Source organism: Melanaphis sacchari, unplaced genomic scaffold (genome assembly GCF_002803265.2).
Source record: "Melanaphis sacchari strain LSU unplaced genomic scaffold, SCAv2.0 Contig9_pilon_pilon, whole genome shotgun sequence".
Lineage (NCBI taxonomy): Eukaryota > Metazoa > Arthropoda > Insecta > Hemiptera > Aphididae > Melanaphis > Melanaphis sacchari.
In genome coordinates this window covers 54,395-70,420 of record NW_020271711.1, presented here as the reverse complement: position 1 = coordinate 70,420, position 16,026 = coordinate 54,395, and the positions used below count along the sequence as shown (strand labels likewise).

The window sequence follows — 16,026 nt, the reverse complement described above, 5'->3', positions numbered from 1 at the left end:
GTAATACATGTTCATAATAGTTTTTAGTTTATTACCTCTAACTCAATATTGATTTACAGCATCTGACTAACCCACCCGCCGACTTAGATGGGGCACTGTCTAGGATACTCTGTTATTGGATCTTGTATTCGGGGAAAATAAAAACCATTGTCTCTGTACAATATATTATATTATCAATGCGTCATATTATTATTACAATACCATGTTTTCTTGTATATTATTATACGTGTACACGGTAGATATATAAATATAATAATAATATGATGACGATGACGATGGTGACATATTATATTCGTTTACTGTTTGTGTATCGGAGCGAAATCCAGTGCCAGTGACCGATCACTTAAACCCGTCGTCGTGATGAATACTTCAAAATACACATGACAGGATAATAATATACTATGCACATAATATACATTTATGACATATATATATAAATTTATTATAAAATATTCATGTTATCAGTACCATCAGGGTCGCAGTGGACTCTATAATAACATAGCCGAATAATAATGCCGAACGAAATAGTAATACAGACGCTCGTGTCTATATTTGTAGGACACCGAACGATGATGTATCATATTATTAATATTATTATCAGTATTGTCGTCGTGTGGTCCTCGGCAGTACAGCAGCTACGCGACGGTTAGGTGCCACCCATCCGTCAGCGGATTCGGCTGTGACGCATCAATAATACTACATTATTTTTTTTCCCCCCGAATAATAGGTATTTTGTGACGCGGCGCGTGTGCGGAGACATCAAAACGTGTAGCGCAACATTCTATACTGCGATATTATATTATTGATTTATCTGTAATTATCACACGAAATAACGTCGTTTCACTCAGAAGACTGTATAAAGTTAATAGTATTGAATAATTACAGTATTGTTATTTGTACATTATTATTAGTAATTCGTCATGTCGCTAAAAAAAAATATAATAATATTTTGTCGATTTATTATTTACACGTGATTTGCTATATTTACTGAAATAAAATCGTCAAGTATCAAACAAGAAACATCATTCGCAATGAAATTGTATATTAACAGATTGACTAAAGTTGCATATACTAATAAGCAATAAACATCGTAGGTGGTAGATATTACGACATTTGATCGATTTCGTAACTTGGCGTAACGAAACAAAATATTCACATTATAAACATCAACGTTGAAATAAAATAAATGTTGTTCACTGAAGTACCTACAAAAAATCGGATATGATCAAATCGTTTTTTTGCCATATTGTTATATTGTGCAGTCTAAGATAAATTTTATTAAAAATATGTAATATCTGAATAACGGGTTTTGTTAATCATAAAACGACTATACCTAATAAAAACCAGAAATTATTTGGTTACGAATGAAATTTTAAATAATTTTTTAACGGTATACACGCATTACCATTCTACTTTTTTTTTTTTTTTTTAAACGTGTTTTACCTATGGTCGTTTAAAAATCAATATTTGTTAAAAAATAAATAAAAAAATGTGTCGATTTCGACGAAAGCTTTCAGCCAGTTTTCCGCTTAAACAAAAAGACGACTTAGTAGGGGAAATCATTAAAATGAAATAGAAAGTAGATAATTTTAAAAATTGTATTATTAGTAGCGTCATTCATGCTGCATAAGTGTTTTCCGTATCTCAAAAAACGCATTGTTTAATATTGAAAATAAATATTACAGCTCAACGTTTTAAAAAAAAAACAATTTGGAGGGTTCCCCCGTGATGATAGAATAGCGTAGTACTGATGATCGATGATATTATTATCTATTTTATTTTTGTATGCCCCCAAACGATATTCTGAGAGGGATTAAATCGAGGGTCTCGCGAAGTCTTGTACGTGCATAAATACACAACACACGATTCTCGATTGAATACATAATATTATAATCCGCGACACAACGCACTATAATACAAAAATAATAACTATTCGCAGGTGTTATGCGAATGTGTGTATGCGTACACACGATATACGCCGACACTACATTCATTTGGAACACATAAACACAATACAAATTTTGGATTCAATTATTATTTATTTATTTTACAAATACCAACTTTGGTTTGATACTTCAAAATGATGACTTATACGTAGGTACTCGTATAATTATTACGAGTGCGTGACTGTTATTTTATACAATATGTTCTGCAAACACCCATACGAATATAATATATGGAACCATTGATAAACATTGTAAATTGTAATATAATTGTTACACGTACGTTTGTTTCAGAACGATCAAGCTTTGACGACAATGCCCGGGTACGTGGCGCTTAGCTTGGTGTTTATTTTGTTTGGACTCGCCGTTGTTGCCGCCAGCATCAACTTATTGGTACTGCGTTTCATGACCATGTGAGTACCTATAATTATTAGTATCTACTAGTATGAGGATTATTTCTTGCTTCTAATTAATTACAACAAAATTCTCTGTCTGATTGTTGTTTATTTTTGTTCGAATGTCGGACAATTATTCAAATAAAATAATTGTATATAATAGTTATATTTTTTGTAACTGTTCGTGTTTAAAAATAATTTTACCATGTATTATATTGTATATATATATATAAATATACAATATATAAAGCAACGTTAGAGAAAAATTATTAATTCCACGATATACATTTTTAAAATGAAGAAAGAAATATTTAAATTATTTTTTTAGTACAATGCTTTTTCAGTATAATTGGCATTTAGCAACGTTTTTTTGAATTTAATATCGAGGTAATAGTATACCATATTGTTATTAGTTTATGCTATTTAATTTTACACTATTAAATTAGTAAATAATATTACAGAAATATTCCCTTTGAAAAATTATATAATATAAACATGAAAGACTGGAATCGGATCTCTATGAAAAAAACATATCGGAGCCAAGGCCTTACTAGAATCTTTAAATTACAATTTTCGAAACTAGAATCTATACTTCAATAGAATTATGGACATTTTTAAATTTAAAAAGAGACAGTAATAAAAATTTTATTTAAATTTTATACTGGAACCGATCAGAATAAGACCGACATTTATTATAGTGAAGAGCCGGAATCGAAGTTTTTTGTGCTAAATGTATACCGTAAAGGCAACAGTAATAATTGAAATCAAATGTCAATATTTCCAAACATCCAAATCAAAATTCAACAGTCACAAAGATTTCAGTGCTCGGTAAATATATACGCAGGTCCGTCTCACGACGTTCATTTTAAAGGATAAAAAATATGAATCGTTGAGACGGTATTTTTTTTTTTTTTTTACAGCGCCTAGGGACTCGTTCTGTACGGTCAGACGGTTGAAATCGAAAATATAATCTTAGATGAAAAACATGGTAATGAAAAACCACGCGATGGTCGATAATGCATAGCGCTAGGTAACCGCGACATAGTACAAAAAAAAAAAAAAAAAAAAAATGAGATATTTTTATTGGGAGGTCGTCTCCGCAGAGGTATACACGCCCAAAAAAAAAAAAAAAAAATAATAAAAAAAAATAAAAAAAAAATAAAAAAATACATTCTGAAACTTATAAGTTATTTAGAAATCCAGTGAAAAATACAGACGACTCGATGACGGTCGAGCAATCGCGACGCGCCATCTGTCGCGGCCGCGGCAAACGGCGCGCGGACGACTTGCGACGACGCCGTTTGCTCAGTGGGTACGGACGGATTGTTGTCTAGATCCGATTAACGAAAAACGTCGAAATTTACTTATACTCATTTTTTCCTTATTTTTTCTTTTATTACCTGCCTTTGAGCGAAAACGTCGCGCGCGTAACGCATACAATATTCGCATCGACACGTCTTATAATAATCTAATAATTATTATTATTTCTACACGCGGCGAGCATCGGCGCCGTGCTGTTTACCCACAGCGTTCTTTATTGTTATTATTATTATTATTATTATTATTATTACTATTATCATCATCGTTGTTATTTATTTTTGAATTCGGGTAACGGATACCGCGCATACCGGGTAGACACATACCGCGCCACGCGTAATGTATAGGTAACGCGATACCTACGTGCGCATATAATATAGTACAGTCTCGAAACACGTCATCCCTCCGGCGGGAATTCCTTTTGTGTGTCGTTTTCGGGTCCGGCGATCTCGTCCAATCGCCGCGCGGTAGGTGCGCCGGCGGCGGCCGCGGCGCCCGGCCGCGCGGGACGAAATTTCGAGAACCGGCGACGCGCCGTCCGCACTGCACGCGCGTGTTATTATACACGTGCCGCCCGCCCGCCGCCTCAATCGCCGCGACCATAGATGCCCTCCGCACGAAACGCACAATAACTACCGCATCATAAGGTGTGTTGCGTGCGGTGTGCGAGGTATTGTGCGGTGGTGCGGCGTGTGCGCGCGCGCGTAGATATATGATTATCATGTCGGTGCGATGCGGTGTGACTGTGCGTGGTGCGTGCGTGCGATATAGATGAGGACTACCCCGAGCCTTGTGACCTTTTTCTGTTCCGTCTCAACGTCGGCGGCCGGCGACGGTTCGGCTGCCCGCGAAGAGGGTCGCCGCGGGTCGACCTTGGGGCGCCCGAAAACCCGTACGGACGATGTTGCGTCGTGCGCGCTTAACGCGTGTGCACCACCGCGCATTAACCCGGTATAGAATTATTAACTAATAATAATATAATATAACGCGATATACAACATAGGTAGAGACCGCGTTCGATTTGCTGCGCACCGCCCCGCTCGTGCGTGATGTCGGGTGCGCCCGAAATGCGCGCCGCGTACGATTTTACCGATTTTTGTTTTTTTTCTCCGTCGACCACGGCTTTCCCGCGATGGTCGATAAAAAAGAACATCGAAATTCCGTAGACACTTGCGCGTTAATCGTTCAAATCTCGAAGCCGTTCGTTCAAACAAAACTTTATAATACATACGATTCAGTTGTACCGGACTCGTCGCGAGTTTCCGTTAAAAGCATAATATATACCTAGGTTTATTATTGCATGAAATTAATATTGATTTTGATTTAATTGGACGGCGATAACGCGAGAACCGTAATGATTTTTAGTCATTTCGTAGGTAGTGTAATTCAAAAAATATCAATCGGTGCGTTGATTTTTTTTTTTTTTTTTGAGCGACTAATACCACGAACCTATTCACACAGTTCTAGGAAACGTCGGAATTCAAGTTGATATAGGCAATGGCAATTAGTAGTTTTTTTACATTATTAGGTAACAGTACCTATTTTAAGTGATATATTTCGTTTTTTTTTAAAATCAGTTTAACCGCCTACCACCGTTCTATTAAAATAAAATAAGTTACTATGGGATAACACTGCTGACTGATCGTCTCCGTTTAGAATAATTGTATTTTTATATTTTTAGTCAATGGTTATTAAAACAATTATTATTATACATGAAAGCATAAAGCGACATAAATTCAGGCAGCCCTACTAAGAAATTACGGGTAATTCGGGAGTTTCGTTAATTATGATTGTATTCTTGGAATATATTCTGAACGCCCTTTAATAATCTCAACAATAATTATAATAATAAAGCGTTTACGCAGTATTCACGCCGTGGCACAAGTCGAAATTAAATTCAATAGGCCATAAAAATTTTGGGGACCAATTACTTTTAATCGTGCAACACGGCACACTACCATAAATTTTAAGTCAAGCCATCTGCCAACTATTGTGTGTTCAGTGTGTTGTGGATGATACAATGCACTTACATTTGGGTAGACCTCAGGTCCATATAGCGATAAATCGACGCTAGCCGTCCCTATAAACGACAAAAAGTAAAAACCTACCCAGATAAAATCGATTTATTAGTCTTCTAAAAACCTTTTTAGTGTAGGTCTCTCTATGCACTCAATATATATTAAAACTTAGGTATACCTATATTCTGTATCTCTATAGTTCATGTATACAAAATTAAAATAATATTTATATTCATTTCGAAAAATGATAATATGATAATATTATTTATCACAGTAATGCTTGTCTGTACACGTACCACTTTACTGTACCGATGTAGGTACTCCGCTAGTTTAAACGTGTAACCGCGTTAATATTAAAATAATTTATAAAATATAATTTAATATACGTAGTAACTTCTGGGGTCTCGAATTGTGACATAATATCTATCTGAACCGTGCATGGTAACAGAATATTATGATTGCAATTCTCTGGGCACGCACCCAAATCGTGGTTAAAAAAACGTCGCACTCCCATGTGTTGTCTTTGTCTTACGCATGTACGATATAGTACATTTTCGTTCACCAATTTCAATAGTGTGTTTTAAGTTATGATAATAGAGTGAATTGACCTTGGTTTTTTACGATATTTTAATTTTTAAGTGAGATTTATATTTTTTATATTCATAATTTATTTAAAAATTAAAATTCTAATTGACTGAAAGTGGAAACAATGACAATGAAATATTCATTCAAGTTGAACACAAATATTAGAATGTACTAGTACAAATAAGTGTTAGCAAACAATCGACATTAAAAAAGTAACAACATTAGCACCTAGCGAGTACATAACTATAGGATGCATTGAAATGATCAAAGACATTTATTTTTGTATGCATAAATGTAAAACCGTGTATTTAAAAAACCCGAGGAACAATAATTATTATCAATATTAATAATATGTTTTTTAATATCATACATCAGTTATGTTATAACGTATACCAACTTGAAATCTAAAACTTTTAAAATAATATCTTTGTATAGTATTCATTTTTCACTTATCAACCATTATAATTTTAATTTATTTCGGTGATAAATTATTTTACGATGCTCAAGACAGACTAATAATAAATACAATGTGTTATCTTACTTAACGGCCATCACCCCGCTTCGTTTAGTCATAACCAACATAATTTTTCCATTAATGTAAATGATAAAAAGTGTGGCTCTTGCGATAAAAAAACTAATCCCTCTGATGTGAAAAGATTTACTTAACCCGAAACGTTGTCTTGAATATATTAGTATCGATTACTATCAGCTACAGTTGTCAGTCACTAACTTATAAACGAGGTAGAGTGAATTTTCGTATATAAATATATATACTCAGTATATATTTAATAAGAGGCATTTTATCGGGACCTTGCAGTAGACAACTAAACAACAAGCATTTTATACAGTATTCGTATAACATGTGTGTGCACAATCAACCCACCCTAAAGAAAAAGAAAACTACGCATAAGTTATCCCCAACATATATTATATTATTATAAGCACGGCGCGTGAACGCATTGCAGGTATTATATTATGTTATTATGACGTGAATATTATAGTGAATGTACACGGCATATTGCGGTTGTAGTTCTACATACATACATATTACATATGGATAATTATCCATTGTTGCTCGGAGCCATCTTATTGATCATCTATTTATGGATACGGTATACATACGCATATGAAATACGATGTTTGGCCAAATTTATTGATTTGTTGCTATATGCGGGCGCAAACAAGTATTTTAACGTATTTTAATTTTATTAAACGTAATCGAGGTATTTGTACATAAGCGCAAATACGATATGTATTTAAGCACAAGCACGGCTCTCTCATGTAAAATACAATATCAGGTGATCCATTTAACTTAGGGCACTACATTATTATACCAAAAGCTTAATGTTTTTAAAAATAAATTTTTTTACATAATTTATGTCGCTGAAAAATAAATTTATTATGTTAGTATAACATTTTTTTTTTTTTTTTTTAATGACATCAATATCCTTTTTCAAAAGCAAAATATTTTTTGGAGTAGTTTGATAGATAAAAATCGAAAATCAGATAAGTAGTTTTTTAAATTTAAAAACGATGGTTATCTCGGTAGATGACCGTGCTTGAAAACTAATAAACTTGTCCGAAATTATAACGAAAAATAATATAATTGTTTTTAAAAAGTTTTGTTTTATACTAGTTTTAAAAATTTTAAAAATTATGTAAAAGAAATATTTTCAAAAACATTATCATTTCCTGAAATAATGAATGTTTACGTAATGTATGTACATATAGATATTAGATATGCTTCATATGGGAAGTTCATAACAAGTATGATACATTTTTCTGGATAATTTACCAAAATGTGGTTGTAAAAATTTAATCATATCTACACTTCGAAATTGAATGTAATAATTCGTTTAACTTTTGGCTGTGTAGATTTATTTAAGCATTAAATAATAATTTCAGAATTCCCGACACGAATATAATCCGGTAATTTTGTACCCCCCTTTCCCTTTAGGCGGAGATTTAATCGAATTTTATTGTAATTATCTCCCCCCCCGCAATTCTCCTTCCTAAATATAAGGCAGTAAGGCTGAGTTGAGATGGTTGATTATTTTATTTTTAAATTGAAAAACATAAATACAGTAAACTAAAGCTATAGTGTTTTACGTATATTTTAAATATATAGATTGTAATTTGTAAGTATTATTATATTATTTTACTATCGCAACTTCTCCGTCATGCAATATTTAATAAAATAATATTAAATCATCTTTAAAACTAATAAGTCATGGAAAAAATGTTTAACTTGTTAATTTGTAATAAACATTGTTAATAAGATAAAATGTTTTATTTTTTATCGTCGGTACTGTGATCATGTACCCCTCATAAAACATAAAACAACACTTAAAACTTTACACCTACATAATTTCAATGCGGACATGTTGTTATCCATCCAAAAAAAAAACGTTAAGACTATAATCACATAATAGGTAGTATTATTTGGGTATCTACCTAATACCTATATTACATTTCATTCGTAAGATTTACATAATCTCAAATAGTCAAATGTCGAAATCTATGCTGGTCTAAATCAACCGAAATTACCATAAAAACAATTGTTAACTTGCATTTGATTGTTTTTCCATTCTACATTACCGTGTAAATTGTATCTTTTTCAGCTGACAGTATAAGTAATATTCCATTGTGGGCACAGTTCGATTTAAATTTTAAGACATAAAAGCGACATTTTTTTTTTAAATTAGGTTTTATTTACCAGAAAGCATTTGAATAATGTAGATTATTGGATAAGCTTATAATGTATTGTGAAACTAAATAGTAGTGTCGAATTTACATTGACTTATTTATAAAGTAGGTTTAGTGAAAAATCAAAGAGACGCTTGGGTAAGACAAAACATAAAATTAGATTTTTCTCCTCGTAAATGATTTAGATTAAATAACCTTGTGGACCCTCATTGACCGTAGACGACGTACGGTCGTTATTACACGAACCTCATCGTTGAGTACGTGTGTTTATAGGTACTTAAAAATGAAACTAATAAATAATAATTTTTATAGTGGATATGACAGTATAATAGGAGAAAACTTATTTTTAAGTTGTCGAAGTTTTTTCATCTATTTTTAAAACCTTTAAACAAAAATATTTATCTATAACATAAATAAAAATTTTATATCTACTGGGAAGATCCCCTCCACGTAATAGATGAAAAATATATTGCTCCAACGTTTTGTAAGAACATTAACTACAAGAACCTTTCCTATTAATTGTATTACACACATTATCGACGAGTGACAAAAATATGTATAGCCGTGATTTCATGACGAACGATTTTTAATATTACTTTTTAAGTATATAATATACTGAACAAGTATGCGAACAAATAACGTAGCATTTTGTACGTAAGATTACATTTTAAGTATAATAAATACGTAGGTATGTTATTGTTATTATTAAATAAAAAATTGTAAATGTCAATTTGAATCAAACCATTCAACTTTATATTAGCTGACGTTCTCAATGCGTCAACTAACGATAATACTATAAAACCTAATATAATAATAATGTATTATATTATTATGTAACTACTAGCCAACTAGTAACTATGCCATTGATGTCGTGTATTGCAGGAAACTTTTTTAAGACCTACGGTATAAAAGTTTTTTGTAGCATTGTACGTGATTACAAGTATAACGATGACATGTAAAAACTTTTTTGTGAAACCATTCGTCACGACGTTTTAATGATTACCTACGAATTGCCAACAACATGATTAGGGGAGGAGCGCTACACTTATACCTGCATTAGGACCTTTGAACTTCAACCTCGCGTATGTGTGTTTCTGTTATAAGTACTAGGTAAATGCGGTAACAAATAATAAGTATTATACTACGCTGATTACTATTTTCCCAAGACCTTTTATCTTTTATACCTTAAAATTGCAACGACCTATTTCTTAAGTACTTATTACGAATCAAAACTATGATGCTTTTATATTATTTATTTAGATTATTTAAATTACTTGTTGTACTCTCGTAAACAATCTCCTATTAATTAATTAATTAATAAATATTTCATATTTTTTCAATATTGAATATTTAATTTTTTTTTGTGCCTAGCGTATTAAAATAAAATAATGCAGGTTTAGAAATGAAATAGCACACCGTCGAATGCATAATCATACGATTTCACATTTTCGTATAAATATATAATATTTATGGTAAATAACAATTTGGACTATATAAATTAATAATAATCAACTATGAATAATAAATGTATAAAATAATTTTATTGTCACTTTGCTATATTATTATAGTATATAATGATAAAAGCCAAAAATAAAACATACGTCTAATACCTTTATATGGTAATTGGAATAATGCGGTTCTTAATTAGTTCATGAACGATTAATATGAAAATGATTATGAAATATCAATAAAAATAAAATTATCACAGAAATAATGGAATGTATGAATTGACGTAGATTCATAAAATGTATAAGATCCATTTAAAACCATATTAAAATATATGTTTGAGAGATTATTCCTAATTGAAACGCATATTTTTAATATAATTTTTTTAATCTCCATTAATTAAAAAATATAATATTGTATTATTTTAATTATAATACTGCGAGATAAGAAAGATTACGGAATACAATTTTACAGTCAGCAGCCTAGCGATTACGCGGAAGTGTCTATTTAGTATATTATAGACTTATGTAATATGTTTTAGTTATCTAAGGATATGTCTTTCATATCAAGCATAATATATAATAATGAAATAAATTATATTTCAAATTATTTCTTAGAATGTTTAATTTTATATTGTCGAATGACAAAATACAAAATACTAAAAAGTGAATATATTATAATATACAATATACATACTGTTATTATATTTTTATGTGTATAATTTATAAATTTGAAGAAATCATGCCAAGTATAAAATTTATTGGCAATGAATTCTTTACGGTGTACTCTAGTATAAATCTCGTGATTTTGTTTAATTATATTGAGTATCTGTACATTTAGAAGTACGTTTTAATAAAACTCATGGTTAAATATTGGAAAGCATAATATGATAGGTTATAAGTAAATATCCCTAAATTTTTATTTTCTTAGAATTGTTTATAGAACACGAATATTTCAAAATTGAATCTTAATTTTATACATGCAAAATAAATCTCACTTAAAAATAATATATAGAATACACATTATCGATTTAAGTGAATTTTAAATACATATTTGTTTCATTAACTACCATAACTCATAAGAGTGTTTATTTTTATGCAATAAAAAAGTTTAAATATGTATGTTATTTTCCAAGAATTTTGTTAAAAACATGATATGTTAAACATACAGATATTTTATTTTACATTAATTTTTAAAATTGTTGTTATTATATTATATTAAAGAAAATTACTGAGTAAAAGCATGAACAAGAAAAACTAATTACTATAATACTAGAATATTATATTGCGCAGTACTAATTGATATAGTACCTAGTGATATCAAAAATCGTTACTTGTCTTATCTTATTCATTACAACATAGTATGTACCTAATAATGATTTACAACATATTAACAAATTTCCTGTAATATGCCTGAAATTAAGTAAATATAAAAGTATAAAGTACATACAATTATGTAAAAATGAAAACGTTTTATTTTATTCATGATGATAAAAAAAATATGTTTATTTTCAATAAGAAATGAAAAAATTGGCATTAATACAATTTTATTTGCACATTATCAATCCGCGCTCTAATTAACATTTATTTTTTTACGTATGCAAAAATGTTGTATTTTTAACACAAAACAAAAATGCGTAAGCACAATTTAATAGATTCTGTAGACATTTTGTATGACATTAAGAAAATATATTTAGGGAATGATCAAGGATATATTATTACATTTTATCAGTCACTGACCACTGTAGTGTAATCAAAAATAATAGTTCTTTTTCCTCGTCACGTTGAAAAACTACAAACATCTTTGTATTTACTTACAAAAAAATCCAATTACTAACAGAATAAAAAAATTCGTTTTTTCGTTTGGTATATATAGCGCTTAATTTACACTTGTGGACTTAGCTTCCTCCCCCCTCCCGTCAAGTTTTACTCATTAATTGAACTACTGTGGCCATGAGAACAGACCGATTGAATGAAAATATATATTTACCTTTATAATAATGTTATATAATTATACATATAATATATACAATCATTTAACGACGTCCAATGTGACTGCGCACATAAATAACCTAAGGCTTATCAACATTTTTAGGTCAGAAGTCAGAATAATCTATTGTTAATATACTATACATACAGATTGGTAAACGTTATGATATTATGCAGTGGCCGAAAAAGTATGACGCGCATCCGGTCCACGTCATGGTGCACAGGTCGTAGAGCCGATATCTCCCACGAAAAGCCGTACACGAATTTATATTCATTGGTATACTATACGACTATACATGGTGTCCTTGAGAGTTTAGACCGTAGTTTTTGTTCCAAACGCGTGTGTAGTTGGGTTTCTATACGATATAATACAAAAGTGTTTTAAATTCATGCTGGTTTTTCGTGCAGCCGGAATCGATTCTCATACTACGACCGTCATCGCATGTATAGATTCAAATACGAGTATAATAATACGTTGTACAACGTCCTATTCATATTTATTGTCATAATATATCTTATAATGTGTAAAGAATATAAATATTTCAAGTTTTTTTTTTTTTTTTCATGTTAGAATATAATTTTATATACCTATTTTTGAAAATAAGAAACATTCAAATATGTATTTTGAATACTCGATTTTATTTTATTCACTAAGAAGATACTTTTTTCCATACTCATCCGAAAATAGTTTTAAATTTGTAACAAAGCAAATACTAAGGGTAATAATAATGTACAGATGAAACATTATTGAAGAACAAAGTTGTCGAAAAACTCGGGGAATTGTTTTTTTTGTACCTGTTAATTTTTGCTAAGAAAAAATGTATGATGGTGTGGGAGAAGTTATTTCTATATGTCTATATTATATTATTATGTCTGAATATATGTCTAATGCAGTTTTCCTATAATATAAATATTGAAGATTTAAAACCAATAAAATAAATATTGAAAAACAAGTAAACAATATTTCTATTTCGTACTAGTATGACTTAAAAACTTTTACTATGTTTTTAATTTATTTATTATAGTATTCCCAAAATACTTTCGTTGACATTTATTAGATATTAAATTTGTTTAATGTTACAATAAAATATATCCTGAGTATCAATTTGTGGGAATCGATTTGTAGAAGTTTAGAAACCAATTCGTATTTACTAAATACAATGCGTTATATTATATATATATGGGTATACAATGATGGGGATAAAACCATCATTCATCATTATAAATCTCTTTTGTAAACTCACATTGTAGGCGCGTCATGCACTTATCTGAACGGCTTGAAAAACTCGCCCCGCCAATACCTACCCATATACGCAGATGTAATAACAAACGAACGTGGGAAACCACCTGTCCCCTGGGGTCGGCTATTTCAGTCGTGTCCTCATCGAGGTCGGGGATTAATATGTTCTTGACAGTTGAAAATTGTAGAATGGGATAGGATCGAAAATAGAAGGGTGATTAAAATCTCGGGGGGGAAGTTGATGCGCACACAAAAATCAGTATACTCATATACAATGAAAGTAATATAAAAGGAACAATGAGGGTCCCGTTAACATCGTTTTTCGTGGGTCAGGTAGTAAACCACACGCCCAATGTATGGATACATTAAATATATTGTATTAACATAAAAAATAAAAAAAAAAAAACCATTACCGTATTTGTTTGTGATGTGATTGTATTAAAAATTTAAGCATACAGTGTTTAGGTCCATTTGAAATCAACAAACAGTGATTTAGTTACACAATATATTTATTTATGTAAAATGTATTTTCAATTAAGAGCTGGTTTTGAAATCCCGACGAGCGAAGAATATAGTAGAAAAAAAAGTTCTCGAAGTTTTTTACGTTATTTTTTGTGTTACTACTCACAGGCTGTGCTTTTTACACGACTACACGTCTGTTAATCTTAAAGATGCTAATGAATAACGGGCAACAGAATTAATAACCGCAATAACTGTATATAACATTTTTTAATTCATGTGGACTAGGCCATAAAATTTGAATTTTATTATTATTATTTTTTTTTAACCAGTTTCATTAGTTTGTATAAAATCTCGAATATTCACTAAACAAAATAAAAAATATTTTTACACGGAATTTTTGTTTTTTAGGACGTCTCAAAATGCGTTTTTTTTTTTTTAACGAAATAAATATTTAGATATTTTAGTAATATTATTCAGTATAATATGTGTTACAACAGGTTTTTAAAAACCTTGAAGTGAATAATATACTTAAAAATTCTCAAAAGTCTTTTATACGGAATGGTTTTTTTTTTGCAAGGTCAAAATATGGCCATTGTTATGTTTCCAACTACCTTTTAAATAAGTATAAGTTTTCTGAGTCGTCGTGATAAAGGCCAAATTGTAACTTTCATTTATACCAAACGCCGTAGTTTCACAATCACACACAACCAGACGAGTACAATTTGGATAACACTACATTGTTCATACAATCTTAGGTGCCCAACTATATGAGCTTGAAGGACTTATTAACGAACAAACTCCCTTTTTCCAATGATTTTTGCAATCTCTGTTTACATTGTGACGCGCATACGCACAGGCCGCTTGTCACAGTCAGCGTCTTTCAAGCTGATATTATTGATTTTTCCCTCCACATTATACGCTATCATGTAGGAATTCGATTGTCACGTCGTTTTCCCCACTTTCGTTTAAAATTATTATTAATAATGCATGAGTGTGTGAACGCACACGTGTGTGTATTTTAATAGCTTCAACTGGTTGTGGTCGGTATTTGAGTTTGTATTACAATAACATCTGCAGCTGCATCCGTTAAAACTGTTTTTTCACCAGTCCCCGAACTGAGATTGTATAATATTTTGTACAACCGGTTTGCCCAAAATGAGTACATTACCTTTATACGAGTATCTATCCAATAACATTATAGGTAGTCTAAAAGTATATATAGTAACGTTACAACATTTTTATTAATATTAACAATTATATTATTGTCGTTACCAAAATGATCGTTAAATAACCATAACACTCAATGAAGTATAGGTAAAGCAGTTTCTTTAAACTAAAAAACATAGATTAATATTTTTTTAAATTAGAATAGTTATAAAATTATAGCTTGTGCCACCTACAGTGTAGCTAACTAAATATTCTGAACAACTCACAGTTTAAGTAAATATTCTTCTTGACGTTTTCGTAAGAAAAAAATATAAAATCACAGTCTAGAAGTTTAAGTTAGTTGGGCGCTAGAAGAAATAAAATACCTAATTAATAACTATCAAAAAATATAAACATTAATGGTTAAATGACGAAATTAAATAAAATTAAATTAAATTAAGTTGATAGGTAGTATAAAATAATGTACAATATTGTCAACACAAAAGTCTGAATAAAACATTAAGATCATTTTATACACATCGTTTGCTGTATAAAGTAAAAAAGTCATGAACTACACGACACCATATTGTGTTTGATATTTATTATAATATCCAATATGGCACGTTTCATTTGATTGGTGAGTGTAATATATAAAAAAATATTCAAATTTATTATTATGTATAAATGAATATGTTTAACTGTAATAAAAATGAAAATATTATGTGTGTGTAATGTGTATATAATGTTATTATTTGATTAAATATCAAAAGACTTTAGAGC

At 30.3% G+C, this 16,026-nt stretch overlaps 1 protein-coding gene across 3 annotated transcripts in view; it reads left to right on the top strand.

The window, feature by feature from the left end:
• The window catches only part of LOC112603264 (two pore potassium channel protein sup-9-like), an 89,688-nt gene that overhangs the window by 56,921 nt on the left and 16,741 nt on the right, over window positions 1–16,026 (top strand). For all 3 annotated transcript variants that reach the window (XM_025351766.1, XM_025351767.1, XM_025351768.1), the window contains one exon: window positions 2,238–2,356. In XM_025351766.1, coding sequence (XP_025207551.1) covers window positions 2,238–2,356 — 119 coding nt within the window. The remainder of the gene's footprint in view (window positions 1–2,237; window positions 2,357–16,026) is intronic.